Source organism: Protopterus annectens, chromosome 2.part1, assembly GCF_019279795.1.
Source record: "Protopterus annectens isolate FY-2018-M chromosome 2.part1, PAN1.0, whole genome shotgun sequence".
In the NCBI taxonomy this organism is placed as follows: domain Eukaryota; kingdom Metazoa; phylum Chordata; order Ceratodontiformes; family Protopteridae; genus Protopterus; species Protopterus annectens.
Window position 1 is genome coordinate 619,625,172 of NC_056729.1, and position 25,917 is coordinate 619,651,088.

General features: G+C 36.0%; 1 protein-coding gene across 1 annotated transcript in view; it reads left to right on the forward strand.

The window, feature by feature from the left end:
- LOC122794881 (vomeronasal type-2 receptor 26-like) overlaps positions 1-25,092 on the forward strand; it is a 223,526-nt gene extending 198,434 nt beyond the window's left edge. The window contains exon 3 of the mRNA XM_044063481.1: positions 24,191-25,092. Within this exon, the coding sequence (XP_043919416.1) occupies positions 24,191-25,092 (902 nt within the window). The remainder of the gene's footprint in view (positions 1-24,190) is intronic.
- The last annotated feature ends 825 nt before the right edge of the window (positions 25,093-25,917 follow it).

Here is a 25,917-nt window from a genome sequence, read left to right on the forward strand (position 1 = left end):
TTGCCAAATCAAGTTCTTCTCCAGCTTTTACTCTAGCAATATTTTTGCTGGCATAACATTGCACTTTGAACAAGTATAAACTTTGAGCTCTATAGGTCTCCCATTAATCCAAACAGCTTTTTAAGCACTCAGGGCCTTTCTGCATTTCAGCTGGTACCACAATATGACAGTCTTCCCCCTCCCCTGCAAATACAGCAGGTGCATGCACAAATTAACAGTCTCTCAATGACTTCTGAACCAGCTAAATTAAGCAGAATAAATGCCTTTGTACATGCATCTTTGTCAGAAAAAGCAGCCTGTATGAAAATATCATACTCTTGGTCAAACACTCAAATACTTTCTGCAATATTGTTATCAAACACAAGCAGACTTGGTCTGCAAATTCCTTCTGCCATGCCCACAAATTACTTTGGAGCACAGTGCAGACTTGGCCCTTGTAATTATGTATGAACATGCACACACACCAGGTACTTGTAATAATAGTCAAACGCACAATAACCTCTTTGAAATGACAGAACTTTGCAAAATAACTGTACTGTAATACTATACACACTTGCCAGCACTTTACATACTTTGTATACTTCAAATAGCTTTAGCTAATGTGAAAAAGTAGTACATTGCAAAAAATATGGTTATTTTTTCCATTTTTATACATTTTATGTGATTCAGATATTGCTTCAAATGGTTTTGTAAATATTTTGAATACTTTGATCAATATGTCACAGTTTTGAACATTTTGTTTAATTACATTTTGAGCATTTTGAATGCTTTGTTTTTTATTCATTGCAGAAAAAAATCATGGAAGTGAGTTTTAGTACCTGGAAATTAATTTCTGACCTGTTTGTGAGTCGTTTGAGCTTTGGAGTGCATGTTTGTGAGTCGTTTGAGCTTTGGATTATCCACTCCTTTATATTCTTTCATTACTAAATGTGTGACACATGGTTTGGACTTCGGATCCCATTCTGATAACATGTCACTCGTCTTGTGTATCCAAATAAAACACTGAGACTTGGTTGTTTGTTTAAGTAGTTTATTGCACACAAACACATCAGGATGGATGACTGGAACATTAACCTTAAATGAACTGACTGACTGACTGACTGACTGACTGACTGACTGACTGACTGCTACACACATACATGCTTTCACTCTAAGTGCTCACTCACAATGGCACTGTTGCTTGCACATGCTCAGTACTTATATGCATGTGCCCACTGATTGGAATGTTAAGTGGTTACCTGTGAAACGCCAGTGAGGTTCCTTGAAGGCTGCTGGAATGTCCCTATAATAAAGATAGTCAATACTCTTGGATTAGTGTCCAGACAGATAAGTATTATAAATCTATGTGAGTATAGTGCACTTCTGCAAGTTCCCATCTGGTGTCTCATTCCATAAGATAGTGATCAGCCATACCTATATCATGGAGATTATGGTATCTCAGTTTGTGATGCGCCCTGTCCAACATCCAGGGTAACTATGGACTGTGATGGACCCTAGCAATGAGGATGTCCATTAAAAAATTCTGTTGTGCTAATGTGGATGCTACTTCTAGTATCTTAGCAAGGTCTGATTCCCAGTTCACTGAGAAAATACAGCGTGAAGACTTACTGTCTAATTAAGTTCATCTCTATTTTTCTATAAATTTTCGAACAGAGTTAGTGTTGCTCACACTCACTTGTATTCAAAGTTAATCTCATTTCCATTCTGCTGCTCATACACATATCATTATATGCTTATTTGCATATAATGGTAACAGCACTTTTTCCTTGGTAGCATGAATGCAGTATATGTATATTTTCAAACTGGCCACACTTTATGCATCTCTGCTAATCCTGCTATTTTGCATAAGAGACTGAACTAATTGCTTCTGAATCCAAGCCTTAGCTTTAATGTTTATGGTTCTTTGTCATATAATATTTTCGTAAACTTAATAAATTCCATAGATTATAGTGACAATTCATTCACTATTTTCTAATGATGATTCTCACTGAGGTTGCTGATATACACAAGAGGAGAGGACACTCTTTTTAACTCAGTTGCAAACGGGTCTCTAATATGAGATACGCGATTTTGATATTATAAAATTATCCATTTAAACAACTTGACAAAAGTCTGAATATTTTCACAATAATCCAAAACTATTATACATCATTGAAATATGTGATTACAATCTGGTTTTGTTTCTATTTTAAATGAACAACCCATGTTTTTTATATATTTATGTTTTACTCTGTTGTGTGAAAAGCATTAAATGAAGTTCCTCAAATAGATTTTTCATAATGGCAAAATATGATGCTGAAATAGCTTTTTTATTTTATTTTTACCTTGTTCTGTTTATTCAGTGTATTCATTTTAAATAGCAGCCTACAAACTGCATCTTGTACATCTCCATTTTATTCTCTTAAAATCTTATGAAGGTCTGGCAGTACTGATTTTTTTTCTTGTTATTATATACTTTACTACTTATATATTCTAATATTTGCCCATTTCGGTATATCTTTTTTTTCATTGAATCAAGATTTAACATCTCATTTTTTTACTTTATATTGTTAACCAACCTGGTTGATCCAATGGAAATTATAAAATTGCTTGAATAGGTTTTGCCTCAGTTTTATTATTATTTAAACAGTTTACTATTACAATGTTGACATTCAAAATAAAATCCTACCTAAAATATCAAAGCAGATGGTCAAAACAGAATGTTGAGAAGGTCAGAATTTCACAAACACATTTTAAGTGAATTTGACCTTTCTCGACATCCGTAGACTGCAATCGAACACTGCATACCATGTGACAAAACTATCCTCTCATGTGTGGGGCTGTGCCCCCCACCCCCTGCAGATTAAATATTCCAACTCTGAGATTGAACTACCCTGGGGAAAAGGACAAATTTCCTGATCCGCACTGTACCGCAATCTCTTGCCATAAGGCCAACCACATGTGTGAATGCACAATGCATTCACTAAACCAACACTTGCACAAATGAAAGTTTGACAACACAGGTTCAGCCAATCAAATATCGACATCCCATGGTTGTCGAACCATCACTGAAAATTTTGATCGTAAACCTATTTAAACAGTTAAGCCATGCTGAGAAGTTCTTAACACTCATACACAAGCCAACAGGTATAAAACTCTGAAACTGCAAACTCACAAATGAATAACAGGAAGGCTCCACTGAATGGCGCCTTCATGTTATTCATTTTGAGTTTGAAGTTCTTAACTTTGTGGTTAACTCATTACATCTGAGTGACACCTCCAGGTGCATCTGCAGTTAACTCCTACTGATGCCTCTAGGCGTCAAATACTGCTTGTTCATATTTGCATCAATAATTCTAAAACCATGCTATATACAAGATTTCAAAAAATTTCATCTTAAAGCTTGCACAGTAGCAAACTCAACTGCATTAATATTTGATCTCTGTCTAGTGCAGGTAAATAGATATTAACTACCGTTTTATTATATTAATTTATGTAGATATAATTTTCACATTTTTATAAATATCTCAACAACCAAGTAACACAGACGGAACTCCTTAGCCTCATTTGAAGGCTCTCAGCAAGATGAGGAAAATGCTCATTGACAGTATGTGTGTAACTTGAGTGGTTGCTCAGATATTGTAAGTTATAGGTTCATAGGTTCATAAGTGTGTACAAGGCTAATGGCCCTGGAGCCTTTACAAGCCTAGCCCATAGGATTACCCTCCCATCGTGCCATCCGACCTGAGTTCCCAGTGCGTCTGTCGAGTAGAGCCACTGGAGTGATCCTCAGGGTGAATTTTCCATTTTCCATCCACTCATCAACATTTCTCTTGAAGAGGGCCAGTGAGGTGCTCTGTTTGTCATATATGGGAAGTCTATTTCATAGCATGGGCAGTTTCTGGGTTACAAACCTGTCCCTCCAGGTTGTTCTGTTTATTGTTGTAATGAGGTTGAGGTCTTTGGAGTGTGTGGTGTAGAGAGATTGGGATTTATTTAGATGTAGCATTTCTAACAGAGCTGGGTCAGGCATGGCTTTGTAAGTCAAGCTAAGATCGCCTCTAAGTAGGCGATATGAGACAGACAATAGTTGGAGTTTTTTGAGTCTGTCCATAAAGACCAAGTGTTTAAGGCCTAGGATCCACTTTGTGAGGTACTTTTGCATCCTCTCCAGTTGTTGCAGGTGTCTTGTGAGATAAATGCCAAATGAGGTATTGTACTCAATGATTGGCCTAATGAGGGAAGAGTAGAGGGAGACAATGACCTATTTCTTCCTGGATGTAAAACCCTTAGTAATGAGATGTGCCACATAGAAAGACTTTGACCATGGTGGCAATGTGGTGGTCAAAAGAGAGGTTGCTGTCAACCTGTGTTTCCAGATCTTTTATAACACCTTCTGTGTTCAGTGGACTTCCATCAATGTGGTAATTCATGGGACCTGAGATTTTCCCAAAGGGGATGACAACACATTTTTTGGCATTGAGCTTAATACCATGGTTCTGACACCACTCATTGGTCTCAGTGAAGCCTTTCTGTAGGATGTCAACATCACCTGTGGAGTTAATAATAGCTCCCAACTTCCAATCTTCTGCAAAATTTGTCAGCCAGAGTCCCTTCGTGTTGGCCTGGACTTGGGAGCAGTAGATACCAAATTGGAAAGGACCCAGGACTGAACCCTGTGGGACTCCACTCGTGACTGGATATTTTTTACAAAATATTACAAATGTAATAATTACTGTGTTTACAGTGAATTGAAAATGCAGTTTAACTCATTCCCTCCAGTACAATTCTTTTGAGTGTATACCTTTAACTCCTAGTGGGTGTGGCCTGAGCTTTTAAAAATTAAGTTATCACCTCACAATTCTAACAAATTCTTATTGACATAGGTCAAATATCAATACAATTGTGTTTGCCGTCATGTATGCTTCAAAATAAAATAAAATATTCTGATACCTTGTATGTAGCATGGTTTTGGAATTATTAATGCAAGTATGAAAAAGTAATATTTAACACCTTGAGGAGAAGTAGAAGGTAACTGCAGATGCACTCAGATGTAATGAGTTAAGACCTAGACCCTAAAGAATATACCACTATAAAAATAGTTTGTACTGAAGAGTTTGCCATTCATACTTCTTTAATAATCCTTATGGTTCCAGAGATATGAACATTTGTTTGAAATGTGTGGACATAATGATTCTGTGAAAAGGCTTAGGCTCTACCCATTGGAAGTTACACAGCAATCTTCCTGAAATGCATTGAAGTAAATGAGTTAAGCACTGGATATTTGATTGTGCCAAGTATTTATCCAGTTGTTTCTCAGAAAATAAAAATACTCAAAAACCACTAACTCAATGCTATATGTTTTCAACCAATATGTGATATCTAATGAAAATTATTCAATCACTGCTTCAATTGTTTTTGTTTTAGCTTCATTTAGACAGTAGACCATGCTGATGAGTTCTTATCCATAATTTATCAGTTAATTTTCATTTGCATTATCTATAAATCCAGTTGTTGCACAGAAGGGAAAATAATGAATAGTCACATGTTTGGGTCTATATTAGTTCATCGAAGGTTCATTTCAGCATACCTAAGTTCATTGAACAAAAAACATTGAACATTCACTTCACTGATGTGTTACACCTGGAAAGTAACTACTTGTCCATCAATTCCATGTAACACTCACTGGAGTACTTTAAACCCACCCAGGTGGGGGACATTGCCCCCACACCCCCCAACTCTACAGTAACTGCTAGGCCATTATATATACCAAGTCCAAAATTGCACTGCAGTGGTTAAAAGGGCAAATTTCCTTAAGCTGGCCAAGTACTTCCTTTCCCTGTGTAAATTCTTCACTGATGAGAACATCACTAAAGTGAACATTCGATGTTTTTTGTTCAATGGATGGATTTTCACTGAAGTGAACCTTCAATGAACTAATATAGGCCACCATTTTCAGTTCTAAATACTTATTTATGAAGCTTTTAATTACCATTCATAAGCTGTGCACATTATATATATATATATATATATATATATATATATATATATATATGTGTGTGTGTGTGTGTGCTCGCATGTGTGTAAATTAAAAGGGAAAATATGTTAATAAAATATGACATTGTGTTTTAATTTGTATCAATAAATTCTGTTCTGATAGTCTAGATTTCTGTTTAGTATATAAACTCATATGTAACTTATTCCATACACCTTTATATTCATTGTCAAAAAAATGTATTATAATTTTAAAATTTGCTACTGGTACATATGTAGCTATATCTGGCAGTGAAATGTCCCCATCTTTCTGATGATCTAATATGATTTTTATGGGCAGGTCATTCTTTTTTCTGACTGGTGCCATATAAATGGTTTCAAATATATATTACTTTTATTATATGAGATTTATTGGGAGATAATGTTGCAGTTTGTATTAGATATAGAAAACCTTTGGTAATAAAATTGCTTTTATCTAAACTAATCTGTCTTCGAAAGTAAAATTTACTTCTTTATTTCATAATGCTTTTATTAAATTTCAGTTATACTATCATGGTGTTTTTGATGTAAAACTTTGAATTTGGTTTTAATACAATACCTAAATACTTTATTTTATCATTGTTGCAATTAATATTCTGTACACCTAAGGCAGTTCATTCATGCTTAGTATTCATATTATGTGTTTTATTGCTCCTAAGTGTAAGACAAGAAATATATTCAAATATTTTAAGTGTTCATTATTCAGTTTGTACTGAAATACTTAAATATTATCTACAAACAATATTATAAACTAATTAGCTCATTTTGTGTTGATATTTTACCTTAATGTATTAGGCAGTATTACCATGGCAAAATCAAATGATAACTGGGTTAAAGCTTCTTTGTTTTGCACCTTTTTAAATATCAGCTGCTTGATGTAAGATAAGGAATTGCATATTGTTTCAGTACTAGAAATAAATATCCCCAGTTCAACATGCCAAGTGCATTTTCTTTAAGCAAGCTGACAATAGTTAACTCTTCTTTATAACTATGTGCATAGATCAGAAACAATCAATATTATTCATTTGATATTATTTGATATTGTCTTAAGGCTTCCATTATGAGTGGATGAAACTGAATATACCAAAGATCAGAATCTCCAAATTGTTTTTGCTGAAAAATGTGGCAAAAAAAATATTTTAAAGTTTTTTCTCCAGTGTAAAGCCCACTGTGTGCATGCGCGCGCGCGCACACGCACACACACACACACACACACACACACACACACACACACACACCTCTATATATATTATATTTATAATCTCAAAATACTGAAATCTCGAATTTCAGTATCACAAAACCATAAAGGTGAACTGTCAAAATCCTGAAACCCCAAAACCGCAAGATAAAATATTGCAAATGCATACACACCAGACACCACACAATACATACACTATCCTACCCACACTACATACACAAAAACAACAACAAAAATCAACACACCTACACTAAATATAAGCAGGGGGCAAGCCCCCTGCACCCCCTCCTGTGGTGGGCTGCACCCCCAGCCCCCACTTATATATAATAACGCTGAGATCGCAGAAACAGGAAAAGACAGCAAACTCATACCCAGACATTCCACAGTCCCTCACACACAGACACACAAATCACACATATGCAAACACCAACACATACAACACTTACACACTCATACTTTCACCTGCCTACTCTAACCCACATGTACAACTTACAAACACACTCACATACATTCAAACTCTCACCCAAAACCCTTACAAAACATTCACTTACCTTAAATCGCACCTAAATCCGCACATGACACTGTACACCATCCACAGAAAACACTGAATATAACAGTGTAAAGCCATAACTGTGAATTTGAGATATTCAAATTCACGATTATGCACTTTTGCTATTTTAAAAATTCACCTTTATGGTCTTGGGATACTGAAATTTGAGAAGCAGGAAATTCCTCCAAACAGAGCATCACTGCCAGCAGAACAGTGACTTCCTGTGGAGGAAATTGAATTGTCTGCAGCATGAACTTCGGGCAACTGAAGCTCGAGAGTTTACTCATCTACCTGTAGAGTACACTAAGTTTGTTTATTAAAAACCCTGTCAGATCTTGATAAATTATGTTGTTAAACTTATTTTCATTAATCTTTTAATCTGTATTCAATTATTAAATTTGTAATTTTGAGTAACAGTACTTCTGCGTTTTTTTTCCTGCTTTAATATGGAGTGGTTAAAGAATATTTCCAAGAAAGTGGAATTTATTATTTTATATGCTAAACCATGTGTATTATTTATTGTGGCAGAAGTTTATATAATTCAGTTACTATTACATTTATTCTGGACTCTTTATTTTATTTTTGTCTGATGAGCAATTTACAAGTCAGTTTTTTGGTTCTATCAAATTGTTTGTAGTGTAATCTGTTAACATTTCATTAATAATGTGTGTCATAAAGTGATTTATTTTTTTATAGTCTATTATCCAAAGAGGTTACTAATTGTTTAATAAGCTATGACATGTTTCAAATTCAGTTAGCATACTTTTGGTATCCATACCTATTTTATAATTATTACTTTTTGTGTATTTGTATTGAATTTGTGTGAGTTAATTTGGAATTGATCTCTGATCTGCATAAATTATGTGCTAGATTTATTTTTCTTTAATATAATTTGTTGATATTTCCTATTTAATGTCTTAAATCCAAAAGGACTTCTCCATTCTATACAAACTATACAATCAAATTGACAATATTTACCTTCTGCTAAATATTGAGCAATTCGTTATCTAATTTCTTGAGTTATGACCTTAACCATGTTTTAATTTCCTATATGGATATATTTTGATATCCTTTATTATTAAATTCTAAAAACTGAGCTCCACTTTATAACATTCCTTGAATTATTCTAATTTTAGTTTGGTTATGTATGATTTGGTTCTGTTTATAAAAGCCAAGCCATTAAGGGTCAATAGTACATTAAAACCAAGTTCATTACAGTCTGTCAAAGTGCAAGAGATAATGTGAAATATATTTATTTTGGGGCTTAGACCACTGGAGGAAAATGGTGGGTCTATATTATATTTTCGAAAATTTCAAACATCGAACACCATACCATTGACACCATATGAGCAATGTTTGAAATTTCAAAAATATAATAAAATAAAAATAAAAAACTATACTTACCTAAATGCTGTAGGCAGGAGGGCTGCACCCCCCACATCCCCGCTACTTAAATATTCCTAGTCCGATATCGCACTGCATTGAAGTAAAGGGAAAATATTCCCTATGGCAAGCTCCGTGTTACGTGCATGACGTTTTGATGTTTTGACCAATCAGGTTTGTTCAATAAGCATTCGCCGTTTACAATTTTCAATTATGCAATAAGAACCACAAATGGTTTATCTGAGTTTGGACATCAAATGCATAAGAATAAAAATGCTCAGCACCCCTCATTCAGAATCATTATTTCAAATAAATGCACAAAAACTGAACCTATTTCAGAATACATTGCCAGTGTTAGACCACTGGAGGAAAATGGTGGGTCTATATTATATTTTCGAAAATTTCAAACATCGAACACCATATGGTTGACACCATATGAGCGATGTTTGAAATTTCAAAAATATAATAAAATAAAAATAAAAAACTATACTTACCTAAACGCTGTAGGCAGGGGGGCTGCACCCCCCCACATCCCCGCTACTTAAATATTCCTACTCCGATATCGCACTGCATTGAAGTAAAGGGAAAATATTCCCTATGGCAAGCTCCGTGTTACGTGCATGACGTTTCGATGTTTTGACCAATCAGGTTTGTTCAATAAGCATTCGCCGTTTACAATTTTCAATTATGCAATAAGAACCACAAATGGTTTATCTGAGTTTGGACATCAAATGCATAAGAATAAAAATGCTCAGCACCCCTCATTCAGAATCATTATTTCAAATAAATGCACAAAAACTGAACCTATTTCAGAATACATTGCCAGTGTGTTAAACCTCATATTGCAAAAGCACAGTTTTATATTCAAGATTCCTGGGGCTTTTTAAATGAAATATTTAAAGCAAAATTAAACATTAATAATTTTTGTTTTGTTACACTAGATGTTGTTTACTTGTATACCAATATTCCACATTGGGAAGGGTTGCAAAATGTGAAAAAATACCTTAGAAATTATGCAAATTTCGGACATACAAGGATTATGACTTTAAGTGCTTTAATTGAAATGGTATTGTGCAATAATTTTTTTGCATTTCAATGGCAAAGTGTATCAGCAAATTAAAGGGGTAGCCATGGGTTTGAAAATGGCTCCATCCTATACCAATCTTGTGCTTGCTGCCTGGGAAGTAGACACTCTTGTTCATTTATCGGGGTTCCAGGATACCTGCTTATACCACCGTTACATTGATGACATATTTTTTGCATGGATGGGCCCTGCCCAAGGGCTGGAAGACTTCTTACTAGCCATGAGTGACAGTATTAGTTTTTTGAAATTTGTTAAATCAGGTTCTGGTAACACTGGTTCCTTTGATACTTCTATTTCTACTGATGTCACCAGAAGGAGCATAGTATGTAACATTTTCAGAAAGGAAACCTATAGTAACAACTTTTTAGATTTTACTAGCCAACACTCCTTCTACATGAAATGGAATGTAAGAGGTCATTTCATTAGACTGTCCAGACTGGTAAGCGTGGGTACTACTTTTTATTATGAAATGGACTTTGTGTAATCTGTTTTTGCAAAAACATTACCCTAAAGATCTTGTGTATAGCATGGCTCAGGAAGTGGCTAGAGACATATACAGTAATTTTTTTCCCATTCTCCACTGTGGTTTTACACCTAAACAAAATAATACTGCTGCTTTTCCAGACAGGACATTGAGTTTCCCGAAACCTATTTGCAGGGATATGAAATGTATCAGGAATGTCATCTCTCACAACTGGAACATTGTTACTAGTTCACAGAATTTGTCTAACTTGTTAGGGGATTCTCCATAGTTTACATATAAAAAGAATAAAATAATTAGAAATTCACTTGAGAACAGAGACTCAGCACTGGTGTTAAATTCTGTTAGAAACATTACTGACCCTCATGGCATGTTCAAGTGTGGCAAATGTGTCTGTTGCAAGTTTATTTCCAAAGGGAACTGCTACAGTTTTATACACAATGACTATAAAGTTACATTTGCCCATCATTTTGACTGTTCATCCACTAATTTTGTTTATGCTGCATTTTGTAATTCTTGTCATTATTTCTATGTGGGAAAGACTTACAGGAAATTGTCAGACAGAATAAAAGAAGATTGTGGGGCTATCAGAAGTCTTGACTCATGAAATGCACTAGCTAGGCATTTATTAACTTGTACAAATTTTGAAAATTTTCTATTTTTAGTATTAAAGCAAGTTGAACTGTTTTTGGTGACTATGCTACTCTTCTGCAGGTTAGGGAACTCAAATGGCAACTTTTGCTGGGAGCTGATTCAGCTCCTGGTTTGAATGATAATATCATTTTAAAATGTGCTTTGAAATGGCTTATATGAGTTCACATGACAGACTCACTTTTCGCTAGTTTGCTGGATGCTGTATATTGTACATGATTTTTCAGGTCACTTCATTACCATTTAATCATATGTGCATATTTAAAGAAGGAAATGGTTATTGCATTACCTGTTACTATTTTACTTCTTTATTGCCATACTATGACATGTAATATATATTTACTGATTTTTTGTACCTTCTTATTTCTGAAGAAGTTTTTCTATATTAAAAAAATGAAAGTATGCTGAGTTCTGGTGTTGTTTTTTCCTGTAGCTGTAGAAGTTTTTTGCCAACATATATATATATATATATATATATATATATATATATATATATATATATATATATATATATATATATATATATATATATAGGTCTATTACATATGATCAAACTTTTAAAACATCAACTATGGCTGAGACCGCATGATCGATGTTTCAAAAGTTTGATTACCTGAAAAAAAAAATAAAACAAAAATTAACTTCTTGGACATTTTTGCAGGGAGTCAAGCCCCCCCCCCTGCACCCCCCACACCCACTGCCATTTAAATATCCCAATTCCAAGATCACACTACTGCTAGGAAAAGGGAAATTTTCCCATTCCGAGCTCTACAGGGATCTCCGTTCAGAACATTCAAAGTTTTAAAACTTCAATCATATGGTCTTGGCCATATAAACATTGAACTTTTAAAATTTTAATCATCTAAAGGGGACCCATGTATATATATATATATATATATATATATATATATATATATATATATATATATACACACATGTGTATGTATGTCTATCTATATATATATATATATATATATATATATATATATATATATATATATATGCATGTATATTATCATTTGCCAACATGTCATCATGGATTTCTTGTTGCCAGAACCTACCTAAATAGAAAAATCATTATACGAAAGCAGATTATAAAAGAAGACAAAGGCTTTCCTTTCACAATCAGTAACTTAAAAGAAAAGAATAAATACCCTAACATCACACACAGACCTAGCTTGGCTTCACAACCTTGTATGACCTCACTCATTTCTTATCACTTGTAATGGATAACATTGCCGTTGCAGTTAACCCAAGCTCAACACATGCCAGGAACTCTTTTCCTAAGTGTACCACTAAACAGCACAGGTAAAGACACACATTTTATACTCACCAACACACCAACACACCAACACACCAACACACACACACACACACACACCACTTAGTTTGCCCATACTCTAATCCTAACCTGGAAACCCCCATTTAACTGCATGCAAAATGGATCACAGAAAACAGGAAGAGTCTACAAGCCAACATTTGAACTCTTTGAACATAGACCAATGAAACTTATAAATTAAAATGACTTGGTATACTCTGTTGAAATGACATATATTTGACAGTATACTCTATAATTCCAACCACACAGCCAATAAACAAGTACACAAAAGAAACACAGTTCCTCGGCTGAAGTGAACATGATAAAAACACACTTTAATTATATGAAATTATAAAGATGTTAAATTTGTTAAAATAAAAAAAAATCAACTTAAGCACTTTTGTTTCCTTCTATTGAAAACTTCATCAGATAATCAGTTTGATTCATGAAAAAAATATTTAAACAGATTATCTTATTATATGATCATCCATGCCTCTAAAATGGACCAATGAAAACCGACATATACATCATTCAAAAAAACTTCATGCCCTCCCTAAAAACATAAACAGACAGATAAATTACACACCTTCATTAAAAAATCTTGTTCAAAACACTGCAAACAGTTTTTTATCTCAATTGAGATGTAAGTTTTTAATGAAGGTGTGTGATCTACCTCTCAATAACCTACAGGAGACTGAGCATACAGATATGAATTAAGGTGATCTGTACATACCCTGGAGTCCCTTGGTGATGAACCTCTGTAGGTGTTCCAACTGTTGCATATGCCTGGTGAGGTGCATACCAAAGGCGGCATTGTAATAAATGATCGGTCTGATAAGAGCTGAATAAAGTGGTACTATAACTTTCTTGAGTCTGGATGCCATACCCTTGCTTATAACTTCTGCGACATAGAAAGATTGTCTTACTACCTTAGTTATGAGTTGTTCAAAGGCCAGATTAATGTTTGTTTTCTCAGATCCCTAACTACAGGATCAGTTCTTGGGGTGTCTCTTTGATGGAGAAATTAACATGGGTGGACATTTTCCCAAAAGGCACTATAATGCACTTCTTGGAACAAGCCTTTTGGTCTGTGTTAGACCCTCTTCCAGGATATTAATGTCATGATGGGAATTTATGATAGCTCCTAATTTCCAGTCATCTTTGAACTTTGTGAGTCAGGAGGCCCTTGACATTAGCATTGACCTCTGAGAACTATATGGGAAATAAGAACGGGGTCAGCACTGAGTTACTCTGTTAGTGACGAATCTATTCATGGAGGTGGCCTCACCAATCCTGACCTCTTGTGTCCTATCTATGTGCCAGCTAGCAATCTAGTGAGTGATTTAGGGATTAATGCCTAATTAGTGAGTATGTAGGCAATACCTGAAGGGAGTCTTGCATTAAATGCCTAAGGCAGGTCTAAGTAGGGAGTATATACCATTTTCTTCTCATCCATTGCCTTGGTGACTCTGTCAAAGAAGTCTACCAGACTAAGCAGGCTTGACCTTTCTTTGACAAAACCAAACCGAGATGGGTCCAATGTGTGCAAGATGTTAATGTCTTTGTTGATTGTTTCCATGATAATTCATTTCATGTTTTTTTATATTAGACTAGTCAGACTAGTGGATCTATAGTTTCCAGGGTTGGTTGATGATCCACCCTTGTGAAGAGGTTTAACTGCTGCAGTCCTCCATTCATGTGGTATTTAGCCTGTTTACAGACTGCAGTTGAAAAGTGACTAAAGTTTTCCTGATTGGTCTTGTTTCACACTATTTAGGATGTAATCCAGGATATTTTCTGGGGGCACTGAAACTGTGTTTTTGTTCTTAGTGGGTGCCACCAAGACCTGCTATGTGCTAGTAGTTTAAGAGGTGTTAGGCTAACAGGGATTTCATAGGGGATGGTGGGGAGGGACTGGGGGATGAAGTTATGACTGAATTTGTCAGTCAGCAGATTCGCTATGTCACTTTCACTTGGTGAAGGTGGTACCTTTTACCACCAGTTCAACTCACTGCTGAATGAGGCTGTCTTGACCTTGTAATTGGTCATGTTGGATTTAATTATTTCTCTTATTTTCATGTTTAGTTTAATTAGTGATCTTTTGTCATTATGAAAGTTGCTCTTTCTGATGTCGGCCATGACTTTTTTCTTTTTGCTTTATACTCTGTCAAGATTAGGATTTCACCAGTGAGGTTTGCCTTTGGGGGTTGTTTTGGACTTACTTCTGGTTGGTACAGCAGCCTCAATGCAGTCATTTAATATGGTGGCACAGGGTTTCTGTGAAAACGTCCACATAGGTTGCTATGCATTTGGGATTCAGAGGCATATTATGTTTTCACAAACTCTTGCTTAGTATGATTCAGTTTGCCTTTGAATAGTTCCTAACTGTTACAGGTCTTGCTGGGTTTTCTAAGTTGATTTTTATTTCAAAGGAGACAACTTTGTGATCCAACTTCAGTAGTGAGGATGTGACATGTGAGGGGGGGATACTCTCCCATATTGGTGAATACTAGGTCCAGTACGTTTGAACCTTTGGTTAGTGTGTGTACTACCTGGTGAAGGCTATTTTTGTTAATAAAGCTCAGGAAATATTGTGCCTGAAAGTTGAAGAAGTGTGTTTTTCAGTCTATACAAAAGAAGTTGAAGTCTACTATGAACAGGGTATTTGGTTGAATGGTGAGTACATCCAGTAGGTATAGGTACAAATTATGAGATTCTTGGGGCATAGATGGTGACCTAAAGCTTGATAGGATATGGTAAGGAACTTTATCTATGGTAATTTGCACATGGATATACTCCAGGGCATCATCCTGCTTACCGATCTAGGGCTATGATTTTTGCTGATGTAGATTGAGACATCTCCAGCATTAGACCCTGTTGGTGTAGCTGAAGGTCTAATTTTGTGGAAGCCTTGCACTGTAGGAGGACTTTCCATGGCTTTAAACCATGTCTCAGTAATGGCAGAAATGTCTATATTCTCCAGAGTGAGGAGTGCTTATAGGGTGTGGACTGTCTTGTTAAGGCTCCTAGCATTGAACAGTAACACCTTTAGGTTCCATTGGGTTTTATTTGCTATATCAATAGTTTTGTCAATTTGGCATTGCATAAACATGTCTCTAGGAGATGGATAAAGTTTTAGCCAATATGCAGAAGCCCAGGGGGACATGTGCAGACTATCCTTGCAAAGCAATGGTGTCTGTTAACCATGTCCCCCATGCGGACAAAAAATGAATGTAAAAATACGCTAGTGATATTTCTATCATTTTCAAAGTACACATTCAAATGCTTAAAAGAGTTAAAGGTGCATTAATACAACTTTCTAGACTGCCAGCAGAAGATATTCATATTTGTCTTATAAAGGAAGAATTAAATTGCATGTTTTTAAATAGGAGATAGTCATTAGAGATAGTTCAGAAAATGTCTGCAGAAGTTGAGGAGAAAAGAGAAGGTACAACATCTGAAGGTGATACCGCTCAATGCTAGAAGTCTTAATAAGAAACTTCGCTCTCTGCAAGACTTCCTCTCCTTGGAGAATGTAGACATCTATGTAGTAATGGAGAGATGTTTTAAAGTCACTGACAGTACCCAAGCAAAGGGAGGTTATAATACCTTTCACTCCTTTAGACCAGCTGCTGCATAGGAGGGAACTAAAGCTAGATGGGTGTCAGTCTATATTAAGACTAATCTGACATCCATAATAGTTAAAGTGTATGACCAACTGGATCTCATACATGTTTAACTCACTATAAACAGGGGGCTGTAGCATATCCTTGCAACATATACGTCCCTCTTCACGTCACAGGAAACCCATATTACCTATCTCAATATACTAGACGTCCTCACTGTTAAACTCAGTATGATATTCATGAGAGATCTAAACTACGCCTCTATAGAATGGGGAATCCTACACTACTTCTAATGCACAAGATGAGCGATTCCTAAACTTTGTTAATACCAATATCCTGGAACAGTTGGTACATTCTCCTATCAGGGGTGCAAGCATCCTTGAGCTTGTACTCGCAAACATGTGAGGCCAATGTTTCTCACCCAATGTAATATCTTCACTCAGATCTGACCATAAGGTAGTATTACTTGAAATAAAAATAAATCTGGGGATCCAGCAAAACCAAAAACCTTTAGGAACTATTCCAAGGCTAACTTTTCTCTACTAAGCAACACCTTGGCTAAATTCCAAGTACCCCCAAACCCAGTAAAAACTATAAAAATACACGAGCTTTTACAAAATCTTTGTAAAGCCTTATTGATAGCTATGTAGACTGAGCTGTACCAACTTGTATTAAGAATAAGACAAACTCAAAAGATAAGCCACCATGGTGGAATCACACTATCAGTTATAGAACAAAAGAAAAAACAATCTTGGCCAAACGTAGGAGGAACAAAGCCATACATACTAAAAGATGCCTGACCAATCTAAACAGGTAGCTAAGAGGGTTAATTAGTACTTCAAAGGCTAAACTGGAAGAAAAAAAAACTTCTCAGGCAAAGGACAACCACAAAGCTTTCTACAGCTATGTCCATAACTTCAGAGGAAATAGACAGCGATGTGCAGAACTTATTGTAAATGGCAACACCCACACTGAACTGGAGGCCATTGCCAACCTTTTGGCAGACAGGTTCAGCTCAAGTTTCTCTGCTCCACTCCCCCTCCCCCCAGTAGTCCAAAGAAAATACCACATGACACAATCCCCTCAACCAGTACTAGAGAATAGGTCATTAAAGCACTTTCCCAGGCCAAAAATACTACATTGATGGGCCTCAATAATATTTCAGGATGTTTAGTAAATAACATGAAACATGACTTGTCTGGTCCACTTAAATCACTTTTCAACTGGAGCCTTCAGTAAGGTTTTGTGCCCAAGGAATGGAAGATAGCTACAGTCATGCCTCTCCACAAAGGAGGTCCAACCACTGATCCGGGTTACTACAGGCCTATAAATCTTAACAGCTTCATATTTAAGGCCATGGAGAGAATCATCATGGACATAATAAATGAGGATATAGGTAACCTGCAACAGCTGGACCCATCACAGTTCGGCTTTGTTAAAGGAAGGCCATGCCTATTAAATCTGGTGAATTTTTTGAGAGCATCACTAAAGCAATGGGCAAAGCTAAGACTGTGCACACAGCTTACCTCAAGCTAGCCAAAGCTTTTGATACAATACCCCACTCAGGCATTATAGACAAGCTCACCAATTTAGGTATAAACCCTTTTATCACCTGCTGGATAGCCACCTGGCTCACTGATAGGACCCAAGAGGTCAAAATATGTGAGGCCAACTCCACTAAAATTGCAATAACTAGTGGAGACCCCAAGGCTCGGTATTGGACCCACTCCTTTTTGGCATCTATTCCTCTGAAAAGGAAGCAAATGCTCAAGGTTTATGGCTGACTAAGTTTGCAGATGATTACAGTTTGGGGGTTATCATCAACTCCTTTGCAGACAGTAGCATTCTTCAAGAAGGTCTATCTCTGAGTAATAAATGGTGTCAAAGACATATTTATTTATCATTTATTGACCAGGAAAGTCCGACTAGGTTCCACAGAGCCTGTTTTCAGTGGAGGTCCGGGGAGAAATGTTCCAGATGCATGCCTTTGGAATGTGGGAGGAAACCGGAGTACCCAGAAAAAACCCACGCAAACACAGGGAGAGCATGCAAACTCCACACAGAAGGCACCCCAGCTGAGAATCGAACCGGAGAACCTCTTGCTGTGAGGCGACAACGTTAACCGCTGCACCACTGTGACACCCAAGACAGTCTGAAACTCAATGCTAAGAACTACCTAATTTTACCCATTGGGAAATCAAACATCCCAGCTAATTACCATGTTGATAATACACCCCTAAGAGCTGACTCAGTGGTCAGGGATCTGAGTATGCACATAGACAATAGTCTTATCTTTGACCATGATGGGACTACAGTGGTGAGAAAATATATTGTGCAACTTATAAGTAAGGGCATGGCTTCTAGGTCCAAAGAGATCATTATCCCACTGCAGTCTGCATTTATCAGACCAATCACAGAGTACAGTGCTCCCTTTGGTATGTACCTGCCAGGCATATGCAGCAACTAAAGCAACCTCAAAGGTTCCTTAGAGAAAGTATACAAGGTTAAACAAACCTGCCTTATGCAGAGCACCTTAAAGTCCTTTCCCTCTACTCAGCCTCCTCTCGATTGCTGAAGGGTGATCTATGCCTGGCTTACAAGGCATCCACAAACCCCACGTTTATGAATCTTATACACATTTGTAAGTGAAAAAGTGCCAGAAATAGAAAGTCTAGGGACCTGAATCTGGTCAGTGACTTAACCAGAACATGAGACAGATGTGTCCCAGACACTGCAGCAAAGCATTTGTCAGGTATTTGTAAATTAAGATCAAATCGCCCAAGGACTACCTATAACTAATACTGTACAGAGACATTTCTGTCAGTCTAACTACATATTCTAAGGGTTTAGCCCTTCTGATTTGCTTACTAAAGTATTACTCACCTTTCTCCAGCCTCACCAACAGATTTCTTTTATACATCCAATCTGAGGCACAATATTCATTATAAGGTTTATAGGCAAGTACTAGACTAGAGGCCCTTGCAGGCGATTTTATGCCCAGCCAACTTCCTCAATGTGAGAATCAAGCCCTGTACTTCACGTTTTTCAGGTAAATATTTTAACAATTATGTCAACCCCTAACTAACACCTTGTAGAGTGGAGGGACAACTCTTTTCTCCCTGCTGAAAATACAATATGAGATATCCTTTTGAGAAGAATAGCATTTCCTAGTAACAATATGTTCTATCTACAATAACAGCTAAGTGTATTGTCTTGTATTCTCCTCTGAGAAATGCATTTTTAATGCATAATAGTAATAAAAGTTATTTCCAAAAAGAATAGACTTTGTTTTACTAACATTAAATTCTAAATGGTTACTTCAACAACATAAATATAGATTATCCAGAAGCATCGGAATTCTTGTTTGATCTTTAACTGATTTCAAAATAGATATAATTTTAGAGTTATTGGCAAACTTGCTAACCCATACGTCATTACTTGGAAATTAGACAAATGAATTGAAAAAAAAAATGTACATGACATTGACCCGTATGGTACGCCAATGGTGAAGGGTGAATCCTTACAGATGTCATCTCCAACCTTGGCTCTAAAATACCGTTCTATCAACCAGTTATTGATCCACTTTATTATATACTTATTAACATTTATTTTGTTTAGTGTACTTATGATTGCACTATGGGATACAGATCCAAATGCCTTTGAAAGGTCCAGATATACAGTACCCACTACGGACCCATACCAATGGCTTCCCAAAACATTTTGACAAAAAAAATTATCAAATTAGTCATATATGATCTTGTTTCACAAAACCCATGCTGGAAAGTTGCCAGTCTGGTCTTAATTCATTATTCATTAATCTGTAAAATTCTCTTTCAAAACATAACCCAGTTATGCAAGTCAAGCTGATTGGTCTAAAATTATCCACAAAGTTATTAGCTCCACCATTTTATACTAGAACAAAAACATCTGTTCACTATATATGAGGGGCGTATCTTGACTGCATAGTTGTCTCAAAAAAAAAAAAAAAAAAAAAAACAATGAATACCAGGAACCAGCGGTATATAGATGTTTTTAAAGAAAAAGTACATTTATATTATGATGCCCTGTTGTCAGATTTATTGCTTTTAATATCTCATTAACCACAGTAAGTTAAATGATAGGGAGTATGCCACTGTACTCATGCATACAGGTATTGTAGCACAGAGAACAAACAAAGCAAACACATTTTCTAAAAATGTTATTACTAGATATTTTGAATCAATTATCAAGTTATTATCCTTAGTAACACTAATACAAGTGTCTTATAAAGAATCATTGTTGCACTTGAGACATATGTGTCTATCATTAAAGATGTCTATAAAATAAATCCCAGCAACTGAATATTGACTGATGTTTCACATCTTCAAGTTTTAAAAAGAACTAAAATTTGACTAGCTCACCTTTTCAGGAACAGTGAAAGAAAACCAGAAAGATGCAAAATAACCCAATGAAAGTGAAACCAAACTCCCTATCAACTGGATATAAAACAGTATCAAAAGAGATTAGAAGTGAATATAATGAAGTAAAAGCAGTTCCAATGGCAAAAAGAAAACAGTCACTTTAACCTAGAAGTCAAATTATAGACCTCACCACACCAATGCAGTACAAAACCTCAGGCAGGCATTGCTTGCGGTATATTTGTAGATGCAGTTCACAACAATGAAACACTGCATGGATTTAAACACATATGTAGAAGAAAAAACACAATAAAGTTATCACAGAACTATGATTAAATAAAGACGGCAACAGTATTATTAACTCAAGAGAAAATAAATTCAAAGCCACACAATACAAATTGCTAAAATCAATTAAATAGTTTTCTTCCTAGTGCTTCAGCAAACAAGTCTTCTAGAGGAATAATAATGAATTTTGCATTCTCATTCAAAACTGCATGCATTTTCTACCAGTCGTAGCCTTAAATTCATAATGGACTTATACTGCTTTTATGATGTTAGAACATAGCAAACTACTGTAGATGAACATTCAAGTAACATCAGCAGTTCCTTCTTGGAATATACTTCCTTAAATTTAATAGCACTTCACTGCTGTCATTTAAATTCCTTTTCTTTGGTGACTAAAAGGTTTTATTTAGAGTGTAAAGCACAAACCACAAAATGACTCTGTCACCATTCATGTTGTAAAATCCTTAGTCGATCTAATCCCTAAAATCCATCCTCCTCTTCCCCCTCAGCCACCTATAACACTGGCTCTGTATCAGATTCTGACCTTCCACAACCTAAAAGAACAAAACTCATTTCCAACAACTCAGCCACCTTCTCTTTACAACCAATACCTACAACACCGTAAGAAGACTACTGCAGAAACTTAAACCCTGCTGTACTTCTACTGACAACCTCTCTCCTATATTCTTAAACCTAGCTGCTGATTCCATAGCATCTTGCTCAACAGATCTATTTCTGAACTGATAGTGCCAAACATCTGGAAAATGTCTTGTATCATTCGCATTCACAAAGGAGGAAACACATCTGACCTTATCAACTTTCAACCCATAACCATACTATCTCCATCCCAAAATACTAGAATATATTCATCAACAACTAATGAAATACTTACTGCAACACAACCTTCTTACACATACCCAACATGGTTTCCGTCCAGGACATAGCATATTCACTGCCCTGCTATCCTTTGCAGAATCTGTTAACAGAGCCAGAGATGCAGCTAACTTAGTATCTGCTCTATTTCTCGACCTTTCTAGGCCATTTGACACCATCTCACATTCCATACTCCAGGACAAGCTGTCTAACTAAGGCCTTACCCCTCCCACCCTACAATGGTTCTACAGTTATCTACATGATAGAAAACTAGCAGTAACATGGTTTAATGCTATCTCTCCTTTTCTACTTAACCCCCACCAGAGTTCCACAGGGTTTTATCCTCTAATCTTCAATATATTTACAAATGGCCTATGCATTGTTTCTCTAGTGGAACACTCATACAATATGCAGACGATTCCACCATTATCTGCACTTCTCCCACACCTCCCCAACTCGTCACCATCACACAACAAACCCTTTCGCCTTTGAACCCTAGCTCACTAACTGTCAACTATTCCTTAACCCTAAAAAACAAAACTTCTTGTCTTGTGAACAAAAAACTGCACTATTGACTTAAATCAATTCAAAATACACTCTGCTGATAATACCACAATCAAATTAATTTATCACACTAAACTACTAGAGGTCATCATAGATGATCCCTTAAAGTTTGATCTTCATGTACAATGGAATATAAAGAAAACTCACAAGAAAATTGGCATCCTCTACAAAAACAAACACTCCCTAAATGCAGCTACCAGATCACTCTTGCTAAAACTTTCCTTCTTCCTTCTCTTCTATATGGTCCCTTTATTCTCACTAACTTACAGATCTCTATTAGCTCCAAAATAGAACAGTGCTACATCTAGCTGGCCAAATTTGCCACAAACTCAAAAAATAGCACACATCATTGTAGCCCACTAGAAATACTAAACTGGCTATAACTCCCCAGTCACCTCCTCGATATCCAACTCTTAACTACTCAACATGTTCTACAAACCCCTAGCCTGCCCAACTCTGAATAATATCATCAAACCATACAATCCTAACAGAACCCTTAGGTCTGCAGATAAGAAATTCTTACTATTTCCAAGCCCTCTAAAACATCTGGACAAAGCCTATACTCTCACTCTGTTGCTAAAGCATGGAACTCGCTCCCACTATCTACCAGAAGCATTTCTAATCTTAAAGCCTTCAAGTCTTCCCTAAAACAGCACCTAAACAATTCTTGGATATGCCCATGCTCTGCTCTTTGTTAATCTCTCTCTTCCACTCCCCCCTCCCTCTAAATACCCATCTTCCATCAAACTGTCTTACTCCCTCTGACTTGACTAACACTGCAAAAGAAAAATAAATAAATACATTGTAATATCTGTATATATATATATATATATATATATATATATATATATATATATATATTGTCTGCCCTATATTTGTTAAAATGCTAACTCATCTGTCTGATCATGTGTATTAATTTTACTCTGTGCTTTGTATTTCACTGCATTCATTTGCATTTTGTATTTAGCCATACTCACTGTTGTAATGTTTACCTCACAAACTGTATGCGGAGCTTTTTGTCTTGGACCTCTGCTAAAAGTGGGTTCTTTGACCCAGTCAGACTATCCCGGTAAACAAATATCAAATAAAATAAATAAAATGTTCATCTGCCAGTTCTCGACATCAATTGTATTTACTTCTCCAGGTCAACTGACACATTTCAGACATAAATACAGATTACAGACTGAATGAAGATAACAGGACAAATAACATTCTGAGCTGATCATCATCTGTAGTGAGTTCTCAACTGATGTTGGATTTGTTAATCTGGATTTTGTTCCAGAATTTGTCTGAAAAACATTGAGGTGCTTTTTAAAGTATGGCTATTGTAAATGCTTGTGCTTTAAATGGGAATCAGGTCTGCATACGGATCCCTTTTACTTACCATGAGTGCCTTGCAACTACCTTTGAAAAATCAGTTTTTTTTAGTTTACATCTGCTTGATCATAACAATTTTGTTTGAAGCATATCAAGTTTAACACAAAACAACTCTGTCTTTTTGGTAGTACCCAGTGCTGTGAGGACTTGTTAAAATGAGTTGCACACAGCATGTGCTCAGTATGAAAATATTTTTTTTTATCCTATCCAGAAAAAGAACTGAATAAATTAAGTAACTGTAATCTTAAAAAATATTTCTGGAGGAAGTCATGACTTCTACAAGCTTCAAAGCTACAACAAAATCATGACACATCACTACTATTTTAAATAATTTAATGAATGTGTTTTTTTATTTTAATTCACACTAATCATTCTTTAATTTCTGTAATAGATTCTTTGGGCTGCTGGAATTGTCCAGAAGATCAATGGCCTAATGAAAAACATGATGCCTGTATCCCCAAAGTGATTGAGTTCCTGACGTATGAGGAACCCTTGGGTACAACTCTTGCTGTAATTTCTCTGTTTATGACTCTGCTGAATGCTTCAGTGCTGGGAATTTACATTAAGCACAGAGACACACCAATAGTGAAGGCCAACAACAGAGAACTCAGCTACCTTCTACTTTTGGGACTCATGCTGTGTTTTCTATGCTCATTAATATTTATTGGTAATCCAACTGCATTAACATGTCTGTTTCGTCAAACCATATTTGGCATAATTTTTTCCATTAGTATCTCTTTAGTTTTGGCAAAAACAGTAATTGTGGCTATTGCTTTCAAAGCAGCAAGACCTGATAGTAAACTGCAAAGCCTGCTGGGACCAACATTACCCAAGTTAGTAGTCTGTTTCAGTTCCACTGGCCAGTTTATTATATGTGTCATTTGGACATTAAACAATCCTCCTTTTATAGAGTACAATACAAAATATGTAAATGGGAAAATAATAGTTCAGTGCAATGAGAACAATGTAGCATTCTTCTGCTGCATGCTGGGATATCTAGGGGGTTTGGCTATTGTCTGTTTTGTTGTTGCATTCTTGGTAAGAAATTTACCTGACACATTTAATGAAGCTAAATTCATTACCTTTAGCATGCTAATATTTGTCAGTGTGTGGCTGTCCTTTATACCTGCATACCTGAGCACACAGGGCAAATACATGGTTGCAGTGGAGGTATTTGCAATCTTAGCCTCAAGTGCTGGATTACTCAGCTGTATATTTTTACCCAAATGCTACATTATTTTACTTCAGCCTCATAAAAATACAAGGAAGCATTTAATGAGCACTGTTCAGTAACACAGTGCAACACTACAGAATTAATTGTATGGTTTAATTTTCACATATGGAGTTGCATTTTAATATAATATTTATTTGACCTTGGCAACCTTGTAGGTGCAATTGCCATAGTCAGCTCATTACAGGTACAACCCACGTGAAATGCAAATCATGGTGTAGGATGTATACTATAATACATTAGGATTCATGTTCATAGGCAATTACTTGGCTAGCGGCCCTTCCAGACAATTTTAAGCCTAGGCAATTTCCCTCAAAAATGAGGAATCATGCCTACTATCTTGTGTCTTTGAGGTGACCACCTTAACCATTATGACAATCCCCATCAATGGATACAAGAAATGCAAATGAATACAGAAACGTCATGTTCTACACTTTTTAATCATTCACAATAATTTCGAATCTAAGTGTGGTTATAGCTACTTTGAATATTTTTTATGAATTACAGACAAATGCTGAATGACATTTGTGCTGTCATCTAGACCCATTATTGGTTTCAGCAATGGCCTGGTTCTTTTTCTACTACATCCACTATCTGAAGTTACTGGGTTCAAATCTTTCAATCAGGCAAATACATCTGTGCAATTAAAGATTCAAACAGTTTGCCCTGTGTAATGCTGTGAAATAGAAAAATAGTCTGCTACAGACTGCCAGTAATAGTAAGTATCTTGCATTCAGTGAACCTTGCTTTCACTAGAAACACAAAATAATTCATATGATAGGCACCTTCTAAAAGTTAGACTTTGTATGGGCTCTTGGTGCTTAACCACCCTATGGACAATCATACCCAGAGCAACCTGCAGCATGCAGTAGAGATGCATGTAAGGT